Source organism: Pseudopodoces humilis, chromosome 5, assembly GCF_049639895.1.
Source record: "Pseudopodoces humilis isolate 2021_Gansu_Grassland_sample_001 chromosome 5, ASM4963989v1, whole genome shotgun sequence".
Lineage (NCBI taxonomy): Eukaryota > Metazoa > Chordata > Aves > Passeriformes > Paridae > Pseudopodoces > Pseudopodoces humilis.
In genome coordinates this window covers 3068923-3093337 of record NC_142204.1, presented here as the reverse complement: position 1 = coordinate 3093337, position 24415 = coordinate 3068923, and the positions used below count along the sequence as shown (strand labels likewise).

Below are 24415 nucleotides of genomic sequence, written 5' to 3'. Positions count from 1 at the left end.
AGGAAATGAAAGAATGGACTTATATGACTGATGAAATAAAGATATCAAAGTATTACTTGCCCCAGTTGATATGTGCACTTCACATATAATTACTATTTAATATCTTTGTTTCCTACAAATCAGGAAAAAAGCTTACCCTCTCTCCCAATTCCCTCTTCTAGTAAATAAGCTGATGCAGAATATTCTAGATTTGCAGCTTCTACTTTACTTTCTTCTTGAATTTATTCTCTTCTTTGCAAAGTAATGTGGTCTACAAAATGAAGCTATTTAAAATCCTAAATGAATAAGTGTTATAAAAATAATAAATTAGTATACAAGACTGACTTGCACAAAACATATGTTACACTCTGAAATATATTTAGACATGAGTGCATAATTGCCTGTTCCTTTTCTAATGGCCTGAAGCACAGAACTAAATCTGAACTTTTCCCAAAGTCTGTGCAGTGATGGAGCGCCGCCCCCTCCACGCTTCCCAGCAGTTCAGGTCCTCACCTGCTGCCTGCAGCCTCCACAAACTTCAGCTCAGCACAGCTGAAGAGCAGCAGGGGAAAAAGATGGGCAAGATGGAAAAAAAGGGCAGTGAAGGGTCAGGGTGAAGGGCAGCAAGCCCAGGAGCCCACTCTGTGAGCACTCCCAGCTCCTTGTGGGTGGGAACACAGATCCTGCCACGCCACTGCCAACCTCAGCTCAGGACTTGTGGGAGCCCCCCTGCATTTGGGGGTCCAAATGCACCAAACAGTGCTGGCACAAGCCCAGGAATGCTTCTGGCCCTGCCCAGCAGCCCCACTCAGCTCAGCTGGCCTCCAGCCCTACCCCAGCCTGGGATGGATCCCATACCTGCCCAGCGGTGTCCCGGACAGACCCCTTGGATCAGCCACGTTCCCTGCCCCCAGCCCGGTCCCTTGCTGCTCCTGATGGCATCCCTGGCCCAGGGTCAACCCCTCTCATCACCCAGGGCTGTCAACAGAGTCATTGTTGGTACCAGAAGCTTCTGCAGGAGGGTGAGAGACAAGGCTCTGGGTCGTGTTGGTGGCCCACAATGTGAATATAACTTGAATCACCATGGAGTTAAATAAAGACAACCAGTTGCTCCAAAACACTGAGCCTTCTGCTCATTCCTCGAAAAAGAACAACCCCCAAACCAGAATCATCTTTATTTGCATGTGTTTACAGACTTGTTACATTTTTTTTCCTTTTTTGACAAAAGGTTTCAACAGAAAAAATGTATAAACCACATTCCAATCCAGCTTCTCTGGAAACAATGGTTGGCTTGGAGTCACACAGTATTTCACATAGGTGTGTTTTTAATGTTCCTGGAGAAGGGAAGTGGCTACCCTCAACCCTTCAGGAACTCCTCCCTCTGCAAACAGAGCTGTCACCCCTGAAGTCACCACCAGCAGCCCATGTGCACTTCAAAACTGTTGACAGAATTCCTCCTGGCAACTTCTTCCACCACCACAGTTCCCATGGAGACAGTGAGGTTGTTCTCAGAGACTCACCTCACACACTGAGGTGGCAAAGTTGGACCTCCATTAATTTTAAGGTACTACACAGAGTCTTCCACCTACAAACTAAAGCATCTCCAAAAAAAAAGTTTCTATCTTCACCCTGATTGTCCAAAAGACAACGGAAAACAAAAAAGTGTGGCTTGCAAGTGGCATTACTTCCCACTGGGAAAGTATGGACATTTATAACATTTAATAACATTTACAGAGATAAACAGCAGCAAAATCCACTGTGTTGTGGCTGGGAGGGCACGGCAGAGGGTCACACTGGCAAAAAACCTGGTGGGAACTGACTTCTTGTAAGAGGCTCTGTATTTCTGAAAGTTCAACAGCAGAATTTTGCCCTCCATATGCAGACAGGCACTTGGATTTTTCCTTGACAAAATTGGCAATGAAACCAGAAGGAAAACTCATGGTAAAAATGGCCATTTTCAAGAAAACAAACATGAAAACAGCTCAGTCACACCTTCTGTGTTGAGACCTAAAGCAGAAAAGCCTTGGATGAACTATTTCCTGAGAAATTAAGGCCCATTTTTAATACTGAGCACTTCGTACATGATTTTGCTTTCTGTAAATGTTGTTTTCCTTGATTTTTTTTTCCCCCTAATCAGCTTTCCAATCTGTCCAAGGTGTTTTGTAGCACCCTAGTGACTCAGGTAGTATGGCCAGATAAATAACAGAGTTATTATCTTTATAATAAATCTCTTTGTAATAAATGCACCTTGTAGCTTGATTTACAGCAAAATCCTCCTCCTCCTCCTCTTACTTCCATGATGAGACCTACTTAAGTCAGTGAGACTAGTCATGATGATAAGATAATTAAGTTTTTAGTACAACTCTGGTTAGTGAGCAGAATGCAGTTCTGATATAATGAATCTACTAGTTCCAGTCTGATATTCAAAAGGTGCTGGTGATTTGGGTATTGTTCTTAATGTACTCTGAAAAAAGCACATTTTTTTAGGTTAAAGCATTAAACCCAGTATAGGACACAATTCAGATCATCTTTTAAATGAAAGTATTTCTTTTGGAATGGCAAAGTTGAAGTTCAGCCAGCTTAGCAGTGACACCTGCGAACTGACAGTCAAACCCCCCCCTACATTAAAATGGAAAGATTTGCATGAATGTGTTTTAAAATGACAGGAGACAGGAATTGGAGCTTCTAAGCAAGTTAGACTAAAATTTTAAGAGTGAAATGCCTAAAAATAGGCCCCTGAATGCATAGTTAGGCACCTATATAGAGACTGCTTGATTTTCAGTTGTTCTGATCACCCAGAGCTCCCATTAACTTCAGGAGCAACTGTGGATACTCAGCTGTTCTAGAAATCAAGCCACTTTTATTCAAGGGTCTAAATATGGATGTCTGTGCCCAAGTTTGGGGGGGAAAATACAAAAAATAAAAAAGAGGTCTGGTTGCTTTTTTTTTTTTTTTTTTTTCCCTTTCTTTTTTTGCTACATGAGACATTTTATAAAAGAGGAGTGATAGCCAAGTTTCATTCTTCTTTCCCGTTACAATGGCTGAAACTGAATCAACAGAACAATTAATGGTGCAACACATCTGTGCCAGAAGATTTTGTCTGAGGTGAATGGAAATCTATTCCAAGATTGGTAGCTCTTAATTAGCAATCTGAAACATTCCATAGATATTTCATATTCTGCGACTGCAAAGTGTTACCAGGCCACCTAAATCTTTTTCCTAGTATTTCAGTGTTGCCATTAATAAGCTTTTCAGGCTGGTCTGAAGAACTTTGCAAGATTAACTTTACAAATCTGTATGTATTAACTATTTAACTATTTCAGAAATGCCACTTTTTTTTCTGCTTTTGGATCAAGTACAACCAGCAGACTTGAGCATATTTTTAAATACCACAAACTATAAAGAAGGGAGAATTAGGTCTTTAATTCTATCATATGCACTTGGTTGTCAGAAGACTTCTGACAAACCTGCTGTTTGCTTAAAGACCTCTTTTGTAAAAGTAATCCTGAGTTGGTTTTGTGTCTAAGCCATTGCTAGTTCATGCTGAAGTGCATAAGAGCCAGTCACATGATAGAAAATCTGCAAGAAAAAAAAATAAAATTTATGATGGAATTATACATGACTATAAAGCTGCAAGTGTCAAGGAAGTAACAAATTAAAGGCATGCCAGATGAGGATGAGAGATATTTGTTTGTGTGTGTGAATAAAATATGATGTAATATCCCTTAATATGTTTGTTTTTGGGATATGAACTAAGGGCTCTTGCTGCTGTGTTTGGAAAGAAAAAGTAAAAAGCAAAGACTCTTGTTGCTCTTAACTAAGATTTCAAAGAGAGCCAGGTAGAAGCCAGTGCTCTCCTCTGTCATCTGGTTTTGTCTATTCCAGTATTTTTGTTTTATTGAATATAATGACTGGGACATTTTATCTTCCATGCATAGAACAGCAAGAGCTTTGGTCATGGCTGGGGCATTTGTGCAATTCCTGGCAGATAAAAGATAAAACCCTTAAGAAATCAGAACAAATGGTGCAACACAATCACTGGCTGTGTTCTAACACCCAGCAGTGATGGCAGTGGCAAAGAGAAAGCTCATGCTGCTCTGTCATAACCAGGGACATAATTTTAGGTCAAAAGTGAATCAGAGGGAGCAAGACAATATTTTCCTCATTGCAGGAGTGAGCCAGGGGTTTTCAGCAGTCATGAATATTAACCTGACATCTCTCAGCTGTTCTTAAAAATTTCTTAAAATGTGTCAGTATCTCAATTGCTAGGAAAGGTGAGGAAAGGGAAAAGACTGGTGGTTTTCTCCTCCCCCAAATCCCCTATACTACATGTTTTCCCAGTAGCAGCAACAGGATAATGACTCTCAGATATTTTTCTTGGTTAAAGGTAATATCACCCCCTCTCCTGGGTTTAATGAATGTGAGAGCCAAGACCAGAAGCCTTCATGTTTTAGTAGTTCCTATGACACTGCTCCCAATTACACAGCATCCTTCAGGGTTGATACCCTGTGCCACTGATGCAGATCATGCGTAGACAGGTCAGAATCTCTCTTCCCACTGGGAACTTCCTCTACAGGAAACAACCAAGACGGAAAAAATTCTCTATCAGCAGCACCCATATGTAGGATGAGATGGGACTTTCTCCACTGGGAGGAAATGCACTGTGAGGAGCTGTGGCACAGACACAAAGGGTCTTTGAGGCCCAGTCACAGCTGGGATCCACGGGGACAGCACTGCCATGACTTTGAAAAGACTCTGTACATGCACAAACTGAACCCTTTTTGCCCAATTTTTGTGAAATTTTACACTGCAAACATGGCCTAGACCACGGTCAGCTGCCCCAACATCAGAGCCCCAGACGTCTGTAACGACAGCTCAAACTTAAAGAAATACTGAGCTGGAAGTGAACCTGTCATCAATAATGAAGTAGATGGATGTTCCTTTTCTGCAGAAGCAGTAAGCCAGCACATTTAGAAAGATTACTTTTGTTCTCCACGAGCTGTAAGCTGCCAGCAACCAACCTGCTGCTCGATGTCTCCCAGTAAACTGCTGGCACCCAGGCGGAAGAGCTCTGGTGTCAGCCACTCCACTCCCAGCTCCTCCTTCACCAGCATAAGCCAGGTAATAGCTTCTTTGGCTGTCCTAATGCCCCCTGCAGGTTTAAATCCAACCTTTAGAGAGAGAAGAAATAAAAAACACAAACAAAAAAAAAGAAGTGCAATCCACACTTTCATCCATCGGCAACCTGAGAAGAGCAACCAATGTTTGTACGGCTGCAAAGTGCCTGGGATGTAACAGCTCTACCTGGTAAGGACCTGGACCAGCTCAACCCTCAGCCATCACTGCCAAAGATAACATTTTCATCCTGAGGGAGCAATACTTTTGACCCCTGTGCACTTTCTCAGGAGCTGGGCTTGAGGTCTAATGGGAGTATTTTGCCTCTAGTACAAGGGATTTAGGCGGGACTGGGATATCTGCATAATCACAGTGTCATCATCACCTACTGCAAACCTAATTCCAAACACAGAACAACAAATATACAACAATACCAAAACACTAAAGATGTTGCATGTGAGGTGGCTGACTTGTGGCCAGCAGTGAGAACTGGCTGTATTTTATAAAAAGCCTGTGCAGCACAGTCACACGTGATTTGGCTGTACATTCAAACCTATCAGAGGTTTAATTTTCACTAAAATTTTCCAAATGGGAATTAAATTACGTCTGTCTTTCTCAAAAATTGAAAGGTCTGCGCTTCACAGGAACTGCAGAACTTCTGTCCCCCACCACAGGCTGGGTGGTGCTTTCAGTCCCTGGGTGTGAGATGTGTGCCATAGCTGAAGGTGAACTGTCACTTCTGCAGCGGCACAGACACCAAGTAAAACTTATCTTGGAGGTAAAGCATGTCTTGAATCCCATGATGGACCTGCTGTGCACTTGGCATACACCCCTAATGCCAGTCCTTTGGTTGTGTGCCATTTAAACATGTCTCGTTCTGAGACAGAGCTTGTGACACTCAGCTATCAAACCCCTCATCGAAAATGCCAAATTGTTGGCCTGTAGCAGCTACCTAAACTCTTGAAAAGCAAGGAGAATCAGGAAAAATTCTCCCTGTATAAAAAGAAGTAAATCTGAACAACATGCAGCACACAGTGATTCTTCCTACGTTTCCTTCTGCCATTAACCTTTACATTCTGCAAGAATTGTCATTTGGGTTTTGTATGTAAGCTCCCAAAACCTCACTACACTGAGGATTTCTTTGTGCCTCATGGATATAACAGTGGAATCAGAAAGTATCTGTTTTAAAATGTGTTTGGTAATCTGTTTTATATGGTGATTTCAGGACCAGCAAACACAGAATAAATCCTTCTCTCATGCTGGAGCATTGTGATAATGGCATATTTCCAATAAGATTAAAAGGAACAAAATAAGGAAAAGCTTGATAAATCCAAACCATGAAGACTGTATTTTTGTGGATGGACAAATAGATGTGTGAGTGTATGCATACATCTGTTAACATTAGGTTTCCAAAAAGAATTTAAAGCCCAGCAACTGGAAAAGCATCTTTCTAGATAATAAACAAAAACAGTTGGAATGGGTTTTCCCTCAGGAAGAGAAATTCTAATGAAATTTGAATTTAGATTTCTTCCTAGAAATACTACACCTCTTTGAGCTAATCTGTGACAAAAACAAGTAAAACAGAGTTAATAGGAGAATTAAAACCATCATTCAGAATTCCTTTTCCTTTTAGCAGATTCTGAAAGCTCTTTTCTTTGCAAAAAAAGCTGACAAAGACAAGCCTGTCCTCTCCTCCATTTACCAGCTTTCCACACAGCACATCTGACTGCCATAAAAACGTAAAAAAGAAGGGGGGCTGGAATTTAATTCAAGAGCAGTACAAAGTCCAGCTACCACTTTCCTGCTGTTTCACAGCATTTCATTATTTTGCTTAATAAGTTCATCTCCTCAAGAATTTTCTCTTCACCTTATATTATTAAAAGTAATAAGTTTTTCTGGATTGGGGGTTTTCCCAACAGAAAAACCAATTTATGTATGTCCTTCAATAATGACAGGAAAAGATTATTTCCCATTATATTGCACACTTTTCATATCACCACCACAGCTTATCAGTCAATAAATGTTACTCTGCAACTTGTTCCTTTCCTTGAAGAAGTTTAATTTCTATATTAACCTGTTTTTCCCAGGCAACACCTTGCTAGAAAGCACCCCTACAGCAGCAAAATTAGTTTGTTAAAGAAACCATTTAGAAATTTCTTGTCACTGATAATATTGTCTCCAGTTAATAAAAGTACAGAAAGTCAGTTTACATCTAATTCACTGACACACACATGCACACGGACACAAGCACTTACTCTTAATAACACATTTCATACCATGAATGCCTGCTTTGAAAGCAAAAGGTGAATTCAACATTTATATCCAGTTATGGGGACAAAGCTGTGCTAATGCAGCAGGGACCAACTTGTGGCACACAGCGCTGGTGCCCCAGGGATCTGCCTCACGCTGGGGCACTGATGGTGCTCCCACAGAAACAAGACTACTGGAGCTGCTCAAATTATTGTGTGGCAGAGAGAGAGGCAGGAGGGGGAAGGAGGAGAGGGAACAGCCCAGGGATCCATGCTGGCCTCGCCTAGATGGCTCCCGAGAGTAGACGGACACACCTCTAAGCTGGTGTCACACGTTCCAGCAGCCCCTGAAGCCATCTCAGCCCCCATCCCACTGCTCATCCCACATCCTGACACTGTACCTTGCAGGGCCACCTGCAGAAGGGGCAGAAGGAGAAGCTGGAGAGGAGGGAAGGGCAGCCAGAAATGGGGAGAGGCTCTTAGCTAGAGATACGGCCTCCTGCCCTGGTGCTGAAGGTGAGGACAAAGCCCACTGCTGAACACCAGCACCAGATCCAGCTGGCAGCCCCCACCTGCCCATGGAAAGAGGAAGTGAGAGGTGGCTTAAGCCCTCCTGGGAATCTCCTCCTTTCTCAATGTTTCAGCAAAAGGATGAATGCACAGACAGTTCATCACTGGCTTTGCCGCTCATTCCCCTTTTCTCCACTGAGCTCACCTGACAGCAGCCTGATCGATAAACATTAAATACATGACATAATCTTCTTCCAACCCCTGTCCCCTCTCTCCCTCAGTCCATCCCAGGCACCAGGATACAACTGGATCTGCCTCCTTGTTCCCTTGGAAAGCCTCTGTGGCAAGGGAGGAAAGAGCAAAATGTACCCCTTGGGTTGCCAGGACAAAGTCTGAAAATAGAGTTGTGTACACTGGACAGACTCGATGGCTCTACATTTGCATAGCTCTGTTGAGGTTTATGGGAGCATGTCAGCCACTAATCAGCCCTGTTATTAATGGACATGGCCATTTAAATGGTGAAACAAAATTCAAATCCAGATGCAGCAGGGAATGCTTCGATTGCATGAGGTTTTATGGAATGAAGTAACAGTTCTTCAAGGGAGAAAAGACAAAAGGAAAAATAAAAATAAAATTAATATTAGCAAATCAATCCTAATACATTCTTATTTCCTTCTGAGTGAGCCTGTTTGGTTAATTTTTACAAAGGAAATGAGAACTACCTTGTAGCCAGTTTGCCAGTAATACTCCTTAATGGCTCGCATCATGACTATGCCAACGGGAAAGGTCGCATTTTCCACCTCCTTTCCTGTAGATGTCTTTATAAAATCAGAACCTGAAAGGAAGTAAAATGTTTTATAGCAGTTTTAGAACAAGAGCCCCTCTGCACATACAGGTTCACAGCCTCAAAGATGCCCTCCTGCTTCACAGCAACTCCTTTACACGTATGTCCCTGTGGTGTACATAAATCAACATCTTAGTATTTCCACAAGGATCCTTGAGAATAGAAATGATTTTCATCACTTTTGGTTTTTTTTAAATTTAACTTTGCATCTATTTGGTCTCACATCTGAGAGCCTGCTGTTGTATCTCCTGCAGCTGTTTTTAGGAGAAGGGAAAGATATCTCATATGTGTTTACTAAAAGAGCTGTGTAATACTGTAAAGCAAGGGAAAACTCCCCTTTTATGCATTTTGCAATTGTGACACTGCAAGTTAAATCCACGGTCTGATTTAATGCAGTAACAAGGTCAAAACATCTGTGTTCTTTAAAGAACAAGAGTTAGCCTTGGCTTACTTTTTCCTATTTTCTCACTACTAAATAATATTCTCCACTGCCTGTCTCAAGACTTGAGTAACATTCTTGTGTATTCTTGCTGTTCTGCCTTGACTTGAAAGAAATCCTGAAGCACAGTGTAACAAAAAGCTAAGAAACTAACAAAAAAATAACATGCCTTGCAGTGCCTGATCCAGCACTGACAGAACACAATGACAAAACTTCTTTAATTTCATTAGGACGCACTTCACCCCTAGGAACCTACTTCTTAGAAAAGGTGTACTGTGGGATCATTAATTATCAAAAGTAATTGGGAGAAGAAGAGGGATAATTCAAACATCATGTAGTAGTGCATCATCCACTTAAGTCAATTGGAACTGCATCTGCTTCCACTTCAAATTTGGCTTGGGGTCCATTTTGTCTCTTATGTGAATGATGATGCCTCTACAACATCCCCTAGAGTAGGGAAGGGAAGTTTCAGCACTGGCTCTGAGTAAGGAGTTGCCTTGGCTACATTCTGTGAGCTGCAGCACCCTCCAGAGTGCCTTCCTGATGGCCCAGCTGATGGGCACAGAGCTGGGGCTCAGCCTGATGGCAAGGCAACACAAAGCCAGGCATGCTTCCATGGCTTTTAAGCACAATCAAATGGGATCACCAACTTTGGGGTTTCTCAGGCCACAGTTTTCTCTGTAGGCTTCCTGACCAGGCACCATGTCAGCCCAGTGGTGATTCAATTGCACCATCCTGTGACAACTCCCATCCTGGAGAGAAACAGCTATTTGCAAGGAGGATTCTAACTCCATGGAAAGTGCAGTGTGCAAAAGAGGCAATTAATAGCTGACAGAGCTTTGCAAAGAACAGAGCACACAGGAGAGACAATTGAGTTGCACATTTCAGAGCTGCTCCCTTCCAGAGAGACACCACAGACATCTGATAGTCACATTAAAACAAGGAGCAGTGGAAGTGAAACTTCAACATCACCAAATTATATTTTTAATTTCCCTTTCGAAATGTAGCACTTAAAAGTCCTTCAGTGCAATACTTCTCATTTTTTCTGCTATAAGGTAAGTCAAAGCTTTTATAAGTCTTATAATTACAAGTCTCTATGGTACAGTTTCATTAAAAACTTTCATTAAACAACAGCTGCCCTTGTATATGGTCTTCTAATCAATTTGGTCAAACAGAATGACTTCTAATCAGCTGTTGATAAAAATAGAAGATGAAATTTTAATTCTAATAGATTAACCACAAACTCAAGATAGTCTTCAAAATCCATCTAGTTCTATTCTCCAGTGGATTTAACGACTATTCAGCAACTCATTACTAAATAGAACAAGATGAACATTTTCCAGTTCATTAAAGAAATGTACTATGTATTTTTGCATTGTCCTCATGATTCGTTACAGGGAGTCTTAATTACAAGATAATGGATAATGGTTATTAAATGCAGACTCCAGTAATGAAGCTCTATTCATTTGCGAGCCTCAGAGACTGCAAAGAGGGGAAAATAAAATTACTAGCTTCAAAAGATTAACGGATCAAATTATTATTCAATTTTGAAAATCTCATTCAGACTTCATAGAAACAAGAAGAGATTAAAAACTAGTATTAGTACAAAAGTTGTGCATTTATATATTTATTTTTAAATAATATCTTAAGGCTATTACGAGAATAATCAGCTTTAGATGTGATTATTAGACAAACATACAGCCAATTTAGTAGCATCCTCTAACAATGAAAACAATACATTTTTATTTCCAGAACAAATTCTTTTTTTGACACAAGAGCTTGCTAGCAGGACTGCAGGCAGCCTCTTGCAGAAGACAGAGGACCCACACTAGCACAGAGAGCCACGATGGAAGGTGCTATCAACATTCAGATTTCAGCAGTGAAAAGGGGGATTTAAAAACCAAGTGCTGCCATAAAAAGCACCTCATTAAGCAAACTTTATGCCAACCTTGTGATAATAAGGGAGTTTCACCCAGTCTGTTTCTTGTTCAAGTGTCCAAAAACAAGTTTAAGGAATTCAGTTCAGAAGGAGTTTCACCTAGAAATTTAGGTGATGATTTTGAAACCTGAGTTTTATCACCCATCTTCTCATTTTCCTGTGAATGAATACACTCAAAAAATCAAGGCTAAGGCTAGAATACACACTGAATGGCTTTCCCCTTCCTTAGAGTCGATTACATGATTCAATGAGGCATTAAATCCAAGATTTTACAAAATCAGTTATTCAGGGTCGACTTCTAGGCTTGGGGAGCCTGGAAAAGACCACACTTCCTACTTTTATTTTCCAGTGTGAAGCCACAACAGTACATTTCCTTCCAAGGTGGCAAGCCGTGTGAGACTCACTGAACCAGGGAGATGGGATGAGCTCTCCTGGTTAGATCATGGTGCAGTAACACCAAGGTTGTGGGTTCAACACAAACAGGCCATTTACCTCAGAAAAGTCCATTATATTTTTTTTCTGTTCTAGATACACAGCCTCATTTAGGAATGCTCTGGTCTCCCAAAAGGTCAGAAGAGCTTCCAGAACTGGCCTGCCCTGTGGCTGTCCAGCACATCTACAGAGATTTCCAGTCCACATAACGTTGGAGTAGAGCCTGAGAAGTGGAGAATCTTATTCAGATGACAGCATCCAGGAAACACACTCTGATTCCATAATTAAGCAATAAGGAATAATAAGCAGTGTAGCAATCGTGGAGTAATCACAACCTTTTGGTTGTGAAGTGTTTCAAATGCCCTTGGGGAATGATTATCTCCTGATACCTACAGACTCTGTGTTGCTGTCTTAGTCTTAATAAAGAACAAAGATGTGGCTGGCAGTTTTAAACAATAGTTTAGAGAGAGATGCTTGCAGAGGGACAATTATGCAGTGCTACTTTGTAAGTATTTGCAATGAGCACAAATATATCTTCATTGCTGCAACTGAGACATAACAATATGCAGTGACACAGGGAGAACACGTATCCTTCCAAGGCTTCCAGAACTGGTGGCAAAAAGTGGCATTCTGCTCAGAGGACCTGCAAACCCACCTGCTGTTCCTGCTGACAAGGCAGCAGTGACAAAATAGTACCGGATCAAATGTGCATGAAGCCCCATTAGCAAGTCATCTTTCTATTTTATGAGCATCCACACTAAGGGTCTTCAGATTCACACACAATTAGCCTTACTAGGGGTGACCAGGTTAACAACCCTCTGAAAATAAGAGGCAGGGCAAGATATAAAAGGCTAATGTAGCAGCTAATTCTTGTCAGTTGAGTCATCCTTAATTGTCCTACTTACATGTCCTCATCCTTAATTGTCCCACTTACATGTCTTTATCCTGCCCCAGCAGCAAGATAAAATACATTCCCCGTTAGCTTCACTTTGCCATGCAGAAGAGAATATAAAGCTGTGACAATTCACTTTAGCAGGAGCTCACCAGGTAGCTTTAGCTCCATGACACGAGGCTACACTGCCAGACCACTCGGTTAGGTGCCTATGAGTGTTTTCACACGCCTGTGTCTCAGCAACCATCGAAAAATGCTGGTTTGTAACTTGGTCTGTTGAGAATTACCCGCTTTTTGCAACTCTTTTCAAAAAGTGCCTGAAGAGAGGGGACAAAAAGTAAAAATCCCATCACAGGGCTCCACGTTTAATGTCTGTTTACAAGTAGTACAGCCTTCTGAAAAGCCATCCCATCATCCCAGCTTGGTTTCCAAGACTCAGAATGGATGTTCCCTTTCTTGAACAGCACCTCCAGTAACAGGGGTTCTGCAGGCCAAACGATGCCCTTAGGAACACTTACACATGCACACAAAGGGACAAATTATCAAGTCCATACTTATGCAAAATTCCCTGTAGATGATGTCTGAAAGAATTCAGCATTGCTGAATTATGCATGGCTTGCTAATGCACTGTTGCAGCATCTACCACAGGTCTCCACAGAATACTATTACTTAATTAGTATTTGTTTCTTGTGTGTTCATTTAAAATGTTTCTTTAGAAAGTTCAGCAGAAAGAGCCATTCCATTGCTCGGCTACATGGCATAGGCACTTGCTATTTTTAGAGGATTCCTTCCAATCCAATCCCTCTGTGGCATGGAGGAAGAGGAGATAAATAATTGGCATGTGCTCCAGGTCCAAAGACCACAGCTGGAATCCCTGTCACTGGTGGCACCTGGCTTGGAGCCCCACTGAAGCCCAGAAGGAAAGATGCTCCCAGTCACCTCCCTGCATTGCCATGCAGCAGCAGAGCTGGAGATGCCAGGGTGCAAGAGTTCAGGCAATTATGTGCTGCTGGAACAGCCATTCCTCTTCCTCTCCAAGGAGGAAGCAACAGGAGTGGGACACAGGAATTCCTGTATTGTTATCTGCTCGTTAAATCTCCTGCTTCTTTACCAGGATCCCATTTTTCTTCTTTAAAAGGGTGTACCACACACTGCACTCAGGGGTGTTACAGTGTATGACCTACATTAACCTTATTTCTTTTTGCAGATGGCACTACTGGAGCTGCTGAAGCAGTTTGCCTAATGACACGTGACAAGCCAAAGGCAGAAAGAAGAAATAAATCAAGGCATCCCAACACCTAGTCCTAACCTTACCATCGCTGGGGAAAACCAGACCTTTCTCTCAGCTTACCCACTTGCAGTGCTGATTTCCTCTACAAGCCATTCTGTGGGATATTTTCTGCCATGCTTCTGATTTTGAGCAAAATTCGAAATACAAGAGACATCAGCAGAAACCTCCTCTCTAGCACAGCCTGAGAGTGCAGCACAGTGCACCCAGGGCAGGAGGCAGTGCTGGTGGCACAGCTCTGGCCCCAGATTCCCAAATCCATGGCCTCCTCCAGCAATTACTGATGAAGAAACATAAAGCTTGGCCTCTCCTTTCAGCCTGAATGCAAGCACTCTGGTTCTCAGCACTCAGAGCCACCTGCTCTGGCTAGGATGGGTGAAGAACCAAAATGCTGTGGGAGAAACTGGACTTGATTTGAAAATCTCCCCCTTTAAGCTTCCTTTACAAACACTGAAATGCGTGCATCACTTCCTTGTTCCCACTTAAATTAACCTGAACAATGATAAACTAGCTTAAAACGTGTATAATTAAAACAGCAGTGGTCTAGGTCAGGCTTTTTCCCTCTTGGCATTCTTGGTTTTGGATCAATACATCTCAGCCTTTCAAAATGTTGTCCTGTGCATGACATATTACAGACTGAGGCTAAAACCCTGATATATCTACCAGTAATAGCACTGCAATTTGGAAGAAAATAATAAATATGCATGATGGCTTAGAATCACAGCACTACATGGCATATTGCATTCCATGTTTTAGCAACCACATTTAGCTTTGTGCTTTTTAACGTTGATAGCAACTTTGAAACAAATATGTTAACATTAAAGCTCAGGTACACTTATGTATTGTCTATTAGCTTGTAACAAAATTACTCAAATTGAAGAAATAGCTGTTTAAAATCAATTTGGAAATACTCCACACTGAATAAAGCAGGTAGAAAATCAGTCTACTTTATCAAGAAGGTGCTATGAATTTTAAAGATTTTAAAAAATCCACCATCCATAATACAGCCAAAATCATGACACTTCAATGTCATTTTGAGTGTTTTTCAACACTTGATGTTAAAAGCAGTTTAAGATTCTGTTCCTACGCTAACCCAGAGAAAGGCAGGATTGATTTTTGAGATTTAAAAGTCCATGTGTTAATGCCACAGTCAGAATCCATCCAGCATCCAGCCTCTTGGGCATGCAGAGGACAAACAGCAGCATCAGTCCCTCTTCCACACTGTCCCCTACAACCAAAGGCAGCTGGCACAGCTGGAGGCTTCAGTACCAGGGGGATTGCCAGGATCAAAGGTATTTTCCTTGAGCAATTGGAAGGGTCAATGTTTTGGCTTCTGGCTTTGCCTGAAAACCAAACAATAGAAGGTGATAAATCTCACCAGACTCATCTGTGCTCTGTTTGTTTCCACCTGGCTTTTACCAATCAGGTAGAACAGATTTCTTGAGGGATTGCATAGAGGGATGAATATTCCAATTCAGTGATCATGTGATTACCAGGAACATGTGAGGCACTTTGAGCTTATTTTTTATGACACTCAAACTTATCTTCAACACCAACAAGTTGCAAACACATCGATTTTATCATGGACTTCCTGGATTCTCCTGATGCAACAAATATCCAAAGGGTAACACCCTGGATGGCCTTACCTATACACATAAGGCTTGTTTTTAAAGGGCATCAATCTTACTTAAAGCTCCTACTTTCCAGGGAATTTTGCCCCTCAGAGTGTTTCCTTTTTCTTTCTCCACCTTGATAATTTGGCATTCAGCAAAACTGCAAATGCCCACGTGTGTAGGCTGCACTGTAGGTGAGAACTTCCAAGGACAGACAGACTGCTGTCAGTAGGGTTGTTCTGCAATGTTTCCAACTCTTCAGGCAGCCTGAATACCAAAAAACCTGCCAGCTCCCTTCAATGGAAAAAACAACCAAAACCCCTGACTGTGCAGCCACACTCTGAGCAGCAGGCACCTCTCTGCTGGCGGCCAGGGAAAGACTTCTGGTTTTTTAAGAAATGCTTTTTTCCTCCCATTGCATTATTAACAATGCTTACATGGCAAAACTAACAATTTTATTTCAAAGGGATGCTTTATGAAGGTGTGCTGCTGATAAATTCAGTCCAACTTTCCTGGCATAACATCTACTGAGCACTACTTGAATGAAGGAAATAAAAAAGACCAGTAAGCACCATCAGAAATAGGGAGCAACTCATAAAAAGGTATTAAATATGCCAAGGGGTTGTTTCTCCACCTCCCTTTGTCAACAGCCTGTGTGCTGACCTTGCCACAGACTGCAATTATGGTGAGCATCTCAAAGCAAAAGCACCAACAATCTGATTGAAAAACTGCATGGGTTTTGGTTAAAAAAAAAATATTGAAACCCATAGAGAAATGCTGATTTCACCAGTCCACTGGCAAAACAAAGATGATATTCCAGTCTTCAAATCTACATTTCATAGGTAGGTTTTACATTTTTTAAAAATATATGTATTATCATTTTGAACTTTGGCATTCCCAGTATTTCTTTTTACTGAAATACTGGGAATCAAAGAAATTGAATATCAAACTCTCTTTGTGCTAGATGTATATATATATCCTCATAGGTATTTAGTGGCAAGTTATTAAATGTCACTATTCATCGAGACAGTACATTTTATGTCTTTCTTACAGGGAAAAGAAAAAAAAAATCTATGTAAAATTTGCAGCAATATTTCAGAGCCCCGCTCTGGTATCAATGACTTCTTCACTCAGATGCTCAGAAACAGAGGTGGCCAAGCAGAACTTCCCCCGTGTTTTGCTGAGCTGTCACGTGCCAAACGCAGAGGCAGGGACCGCGACCACCCTGCCTGCACCTTCCCTTCTGGCATAAACAGCAAAAAAAGCCAGGAGGAATTCTGTGTTCAGCATTTCCCAACATCAAATCACACACAAAGGTGTCTGATAAGTATTTACATTGGAAGATGCTGTTCTGGGGTGAAGTACAGCAGTGTTACATACTCCTTATCTATGAACTAAGCACTGTATTCACTTCCATGGAGGGCTCTAAGGCCCCCAGACATTAGCCCAAAGCAAAACCACATTGTCTCCATTTAATTACCTATCTTTTCATACTTACTGTGATCCAAATGACTGAGTTAAACAAAATGGTTACTAGTAACAGGAGACCATTGATAACCAGCAAGCTGAGGTGGGTGTACGTGCACAGAGTTCAAAAAGAAAGTGATGCTGCTGCATGCTGTTTACTTCTCCAGTGTGAATTTATAAAGTGAATTAGCAAGAATTAAAAGGATTAAAGTCCCAGGAACCGATGAAGTCAAAGAGAAATAGAAAATGGATTTACTCCTAAAAAGAAAAAATTATTTAACAACTTATTAAAACAGTTCATCACTGTAATTAAAATCCAAGTGCCTAGAAAAAAGTGCCACAAGAAAGGTAATTATTTATGAGGAGACTTTAAAAAGCCATTCACAGTGAATTTGGGAGAGAATCAGCCTGAAAGAGTTGGTAGTAAAAAGAAATTGTTTGTTTATTCATAAAACTTATTTTGGTCTAGCCTACCACTAAGAATCCCTAACATCTGCTCAATGGCAGCTGTAAGTAACATTAGGAACACTCAGCCAATTTATATCTTTCCTTTTTATTAAAAAGTAAACAGGTCTTCTTAAATTATTCACTAGTAAATTAACATAAAAATCAGTGCTGTAGCTAACCACATTTTGTGGAAAGGCATCTGCAAGCTCTGCATGATCGTGATGATCTCGATCTTTCTGCATTTCACTGACTTCTTTACTCTTTATGTGATGTCCCACCTAATTTAGAAAATGAAAATGTAGAAAACTTACAAGCCATACAGGAATCACTGCCATGAATAATACAAAATGCATCACTGACACCTCAAAAGCCATATTAGTTGCCTCCTTCTGACTTTGACTGATTCTGTTCTTTCCTTTGCCTTCTGCTGTATAAAAATTCCTCTCAAATAATCTCAAATCTCTGCTGCTTCTGTCCTTCATGAACAAAACATTCATTAGACAGGAAGGAGCAACAAAATACAGTGGTGTTGCTAATTAATAATTATTTGTTCTCATCTGCAGCACTTTTTTATTTAGATGACAAAGTGCTCTGCATGTTCCCACGTTTCACTCCAAAACTCTGTTCTTAAGACAGTAAAAAAGGCACAGGAACACTTCAAACCTAAAAGCTTTTCTTTACCTCTCACTAACTTTGCATTTTTAACTCAATCTCTTAAACACGTTAGAAGAAAAACACAGTACTTTCTTCTTGAGTTTCTCTCCCAGCACAGTTTTTATTTCATAATACAAGCAAGTGCCTGCAAATGAACTCACCAAGAAGTTGTTCAAGGGCACGGAGTAGCTCTGCTTATTTTAATAGGATATTTTTGTTTTACCTCTAGGGAAAAAACAAGTGTTTCTGCAGTGATCTCTGGAGACAGTTTAAAGCTGAGCTGTAATTCTAACCCAGGCACTGGAAATAGCATTATTACAACAGCACAGAGCCCACCCAGCTGAAGTTCCTGGAGGATTCTGCCTTGAAGCTCCAAGGAAGCTGCTGAGAAGCTGGATTTGCTGAGATCCAGAGCAAACACAGTGCCTGATTACCACATAAACCTGGCTAGTTAGCTATCAACAGCATGTACATGGTGCCATGGTAGCAGAGAACCAGCTGAAAAATGCCATCCCTCCTCTTCCTGGGGACTAGGATTCCCAAAAAACACAGCAGCCCTCTCCATCATACCCTACCAAGCTGCTTCCACATCCTGGGGTCAGCTCTCTGTCCCACAGCTCCTTTTATGGGTAAGGTTTTGTACTTTGAGATCACTTTCCAGGACTGGTGGGAAGGAGGCTTTTGAAGACACGTCTCATAATTTTGTATTCCATAATTTCAGTGTGATGCACGGAATATGGAACATCATCCCTTGTTTCCTTTTTGGTCCACATTGAATTAACAGATGAATTAACAGATCTTTGTGAAAAACTACAAAATTTCTCTCCTTCACTCCTGTGATGTTTGGGATTGGCTGGTAAACTGGACACTGGATTGGCAACATGACTGCAAAGGTGATGGAAAGAAGATGTTATACTCAGAAAGAGCTCCTGGTATCACCAAAGGAGGAATCTTTTCTACACCTTAGATTTAGCAAGAACTCAACTTCAGAAATCAGCTGCAGTTGTACACTGCAGAGAAATCACTTTATAACCCAAATGCTAGCAGGAAAGAAACTTCAAAGGTACAAAAGACAATCAGATGTCAGATCCCTGTTGACTTGCCATGAAGACTATGGCCTTTGCTGTCAATTTAGTCTTTGAAAAATTCCCTCAGAAGGAGAACTACTACAGACACCTCTGGGAAAGCTATTGTCTTTAGTAACTAGAAAGCACAGGCAGAAATCTAAATTGTCTTCTCTGAGATAGGCTGAATTTAAAAACTACAATTTCTGACAAGGAATTGAAAAAAACAAAGAAACAACAAAACCAAATGAGGAACATATCCCAGGGGATGAAATCCCAAAGAATAGTATCAAAGAAGGGAGTCTCTTTCATTCTTTCCATTATCATCCCAACACAATTTGAGCAACAGGAACCAGAGGAACACAGAAAGGCTGGGAGACAACCTTCAAGAAACCCAAGGAAATTCAAGTTCCTTGTGTAACTCATTAAAAACACTGCAAGCAACCACAGAGGCATGCTGGAAGAGTCTGTTTCCAAACACCATTGAAATGAGCATATTCTATGATAAATGCATGTGACCACTCCTGTGTGGCTTGGTGAGGAACGTGTTTGTGCAACTAAAATAAAAAATATATATTTTATATTTATATATATATATATATATAAGTATAAATATACATATAAAGATATATATGAATATAAATTATATATATATATATATTTACACTTTTTATCAGTGTGTTTAACATATAGCTCTAACACTCAAATAAGGAAACAATTGATGCCCTCCTTATGGGAAACTTCTTGTTTTTGTCCCACTTTCATGCCTCAGCTGGTATTTCACTTATGTTTGTGCTCATCTCATTGTTTTTCTGTGTCTTTATGATTAAATGGTATATTCAAGTGAATATCTAAATATTTTTAAAATAAACTAATGACATTAAAGATCACATATTCCTGATGTATTTTTCCACTCAACACATTTCTCTTCAAAAGTCTGAATCTACATTGATGCTGCCAGGTGTATATATCTTCAAATTAGACAGACACAACCACTAGGCCTTGATACCTTAAAAAGCAATAACAGCCAAAAATAAAAAAAAATCCAGCACCTACAACCCTAAAATCATGCTTATTTTATTTCCACATCTACATTAAGTTTCTGTTAAGGAACTGGATTTTCTAACTAGTGTTCCTACTTGCAATCTCTTAAAAGATACTTTAATATTTCATGAGCCAATTTTATATAATTGATAGGTACAGTAAATTAAATATTTATTTCTATTTTTCACTGGTTTAGTAGAATTTAACACCTGCTGCTGACAGAATAAAAAAAAACCCAACCTGAAATATTGGAGAAATAAATAGTACCCAGTACATCTATTGATTTTACATAATATTTCCATGTTTTAAAATTGCATTCTCTCAAATCATTAGCTTCAATACTGGAGCTTCACAGATGCAAAGTTTTTTTGCTAGGAAGCCCTGTTATTTTGCTGGCATGTTTGACTGGAACTATTCACTGTGCAACAATTTCTGAGTCTGAGGTGATATGAAACTTCAGAAGTTTTAACACAAATTCTAACAAGTTATTTAACATAGAGACAAGGTTTCATTCATGGGGAAAATTAACCCAACAGAGGTGCTTTCTCACCTCTCTGCATCAGCTGCTATAAATTGAAAATATACCGTTTAGATATTCCTTAATTAACGTGTTTTGGAGAGACTTTGAATACCAGCAAAAGGAAAGTGCTATTCAGGCACTGAGGATAATTTGCTAATACAAGTTTGACCCCTCTCAACAGTGTGCTGTCCTGTCAGTACCTGCCCACTCACTATTTCACAACCAGCTCCAAAGCATAAATTTCTACCTTGTAATGAGAGAAATTACACTTCTGTTTATATCTTAATTTACTAAGCCTCACAGAGGTGCTATAAAACGTGCAAGTGTTAATTTTACACACATAAAACCAGAGAGGCAAGAAGAGTTGTCAACAGTGATGATGTGCTGGAAGTCATTCTGCAACCTCAAAGCCATCTTCTGGTTTCCTGACTTGGTGCTCTTCTGGTGAGAAGTGCTTGGAAACAGCACTGTTCCTATTTGTAAGGGGAGATGGTGGAGGGAGAAAGCCAGGTGGTGGTGTGGGAAACACAAAATCAAACAAACAGGTACAGAGCTGACAAGTTTTACACTGTTTTATAGTGGTATTTCTTCTTTGACTTCACTGGAGGGTATATATTCTTATTTTCTGGTTACAGGAGAATACCATTAATAGAACAGACCTTGCACAAAATTAGCAGAGTTGCCAGGCATCCTGCTCTGACAAATATGAATGGCCCCAAACCAAGATCTCCCCTCAGATATGGCTGTGTAGGCAGGCACACACTTCAGTAAGCACATAAATAAATGCATAACAAAATGTGCCATTGCATGCACGTCTGGGTTTTTAACAAACTGCAAACAAATGAGGCTTCACTATATGCACTCTAACTCTGTTCTCACTTCACAGACTCTTTGTATCTTTATTTTTCCCCCAACATCTTTGTTTCTCTTAAGTGTTACTTCTGTCCTCTAGTTACCCATGCAGGGTTCTGTTGACTCAACTGGAAAGACTTTTCATGAGAGCCTGCCCTAGCCTGTCTCAGCCACTTTCCATTCCTTCACTTCTGATTCCCTATTCCCTACACATATATTACTGAGCTCCAGACAGATTTTTAAGTCTCATTTCACATTCCTTCAAGGTCTGCTTTACTCAAGCCCCACTTTTTTTTCTTTTTTCTTTTTTTCTTTTTTTTTTTTGCTACTAGTCTTTGCATGGCCTCTCATCAGCAATTCAAACCTGAGGATATTGTGATTGCATTGTTGGAACTTTTCAACTCCAAGCTTATCTATCACGCCTACATTATTTCTAGTGATTAGCTGCAGTATCACTGCTAAGCTTGTAGGCAATTACCTCATTTAAGGGAGCATCCTTGTAGTGCCTCACTGAACATGCTGTTATCTGCATTTTCATACTGCTGGCTTTTTTTATTTCTCCCCATTCTGTACCAGAACAAATGAAGTCACTTGTTTCTGTTCCAACCTCTTTTAGGCTGATTATATTTAAAGATACACCATCTTTTGATCTTACACTTAATTCAAAAACTTCCTTAGTCCATGATATCATTCAGAACTTTGAGACAGACTGCCACACTGCATCTCAGTTTTCCACAGTGCCATTTGAGCTTGCTCTTTGCACTAAACTTTCAGTGATGCTAACTAGAGCTTTGAACAACCAATGAATGCAGGACATCTGGAGCAGACAGGGAAGTGATCGACACCCAGGATAATTCCACAGCAATAATCACTGCCCTGATAAGCCACTTAAGCAGCCAACTGCAGCCACCTCTACATTCAACACAGTGGCCAAGAAAGGCTCAGGCACCAGTCAGTGCTAAGTAAGTACTCTTCCCACACACTCCTGAGAGTCAGGACTCACTAACTTGTCCCCAGCCCCATGCTGGACCTCCAAACCAGAGCTGAGCATCACCTGCCACCCTGGAGAGAATTCAGAGACAGATCACATCCAGAGAAAGGAGCTGCCTCTAGAAGAAGACAGACACACGCTGCCCCTGATTTCTGATGGGTGTTTCACAGGTAGAGGGTACCCTTTCCAAATACACCAACAACTCAACACAGGCGGTTTTATTTCGGAGAGGCAAAACAAGACACAAAGTGAAATTTGGTTTTTGTGTTACAGAGCCTCCTCCCTTGGCTTGCCTTTCATTTGCAAATGCTCTGGGCTCCAATAAGTGACTGACTTAGTATGAAACGACAGCTGAAGTTTAGACATGTAATTAAACCAACACATAATACAACTCACATGATGCTGAGGGGGGACCCTTGATTTTTGGATTGAGCATGAGACTTCAAGCCAGAAACTCACAACTTGAAGAGTTTTGCATGGGTCTCAAAGAGACAAGAGCAGTTGTTGGTTGCTGCCAAGTTGTTTATTGTATGAATACAGTCTCAAAGGTGAGGAGTTCAGAGTGTTAAAGTCTGTGCTAAAACTTTTCTGGCTTAAGTCCCGATATATTGAGCAAAAGCAGCAGTTTCTTCTTCTTTCTGTGTTGTGATGATGATGAATTTTCACCTCAATACAGGGGGATTATATTCATAAATCAACTAATCAGCTAAAAATACTATTCTAAAACATTCTTTCTACATCAATCTAATCTTAATTCTAACATAAGAAAGTAGTGTCAGCTCTTATCTAAAATTTACGTATAGAGTATTATCAATTTATGTAAACAGCTTTATCTGTTCTATCTAGAAATGCAAGCTATGTTTTTGTTATGTGTAGAACTAAGTTAAATCTGCAAAAAGTAACAGTACTGAACTTTAAACTAGGCTTTAGGGCTTTTTACTAGCTAACACAGTCTCTTAAGGCACTTAAGAGATATTTCTACTTACTTAAAACTAAAACTTACACCCTTATTTCATGTCTATGGCTTAAAATATTTTATTTCTCTCAAGGCTTCAATTCAATCCCTGTATTTCTTTCTCTCTCTGAGGGACTCATAGATGCTTCTATTCCATGCATTCCAACAACTGATCTCAGTTTGACTTTTGCTTTGTCTGCTATTATCTTTGTCTCATATTTCAAAAGGCAATTGTAGGACTTACTCTGCCAATGTCAGTTATGTGCTTTGAAGACATAAAGTACTAAGTGCCAAGTATTATTACTTATTCAGTAGTCTTGTTTCCTATGTTTGAGCAAAGCATGCCTTGCTTTTCAGTCGATTTTGCTAGTTTGGTTTCCCTTGGCCTCTCATTTTTCATGGAACAGTCATCTGGCAGAAGTTTTGGCTCTTTCTGGTCCACATCCAGCAGTAGGAAGTCAGCCCTTGCACTCAGATGACTGCTAGCACGTTTACAGCCACACCACATAACCCTGCTCAGAACAAATCTGTGCAACAAAGTGCTCACAACAGCAACAGCTATTGGCATCTTAGAGCTTGTCTTCCCTAATGTCAACCTCAGGATAAAAATCTTATTCAGAGCTGAGGTAAAAGCTCTGTGGAGCCAGGCATTATTTTGTGATGTTCCAAACCATCTCTCTCTCTCCTGTGAACTGCAACACCAAGCTTTTCCTCACTGTTTGGCTATGTTATTTCTGTTCACTTTGGAATGAACAGCATCAAAGGATCTAAAACCATTTCTGCTCACTTATTCGATGTGTTTTAATTTTCCCCTTCTAGACATGAGAGACCTTATTGCTTCAGACACCTGCTACTTCTTGCAGGATTTTTTGTGCTGGAGACTTTAGCAATTGGTTTGTTCTAGCACTCATTCCCTTCTTAAATTCAATGTTTGCATTAGTCAGTATCTCCACATACCACTTATTTGACTAATTGTTTAATGACCTATGAAAAAACTGTTTAAAACCCATACATCAGCAGAGCTGCAGAAGAACATGCATCACTCTTTCCTGCTCCTTACACAGGTACTTGTGTAGATATAAATAAAGAAAACAAGTATCTTTCACATGTCACTGCTGTGC

The 24415-nt window shown here is 40.5% G+C and overlaps 1 protein-coding gene across 3 annotated transcripts in view; it reads right to left on the bottom strand.

The window, feature by feature from the left end:
- Positions 1 to 1139: 1139 nt before the first annotated feature.
- Positions 1140 to 24415, bottom strand: part of DERA (deoxyribose-phosphate aldolase) — a 44644-nt gene continuing 21368 nt past the window's right edge. The window contains exons 7-9 of one of the 3 annotated variants that reach the window (XR_015772598.1): positions 8576 to 8688; positions 5001 to 5131; positions 1140 to 3558 (exon numbers count right to left, since the gene is read on the bottom strand). Coding sequence is in view for 2 of the 3 variants with exons in the window: in XM_005526962.3 (XP_005527019.1) it covers positions 3502 to 3558; positions 5001 to 5150; positions 8576 to 8688 (320 nt within the window). In the remaining variant the exon portion in view is untranslated. Of the gene's footprint in view, positions 3559 to 5000; positions 5151 to 8575; positions 8689 to 24415 lie in introns of all 3 variants that reach the window. The other 2 variants (XM_005526962.3, XM_088055815.1) reach the window with 2 other exon arrangements.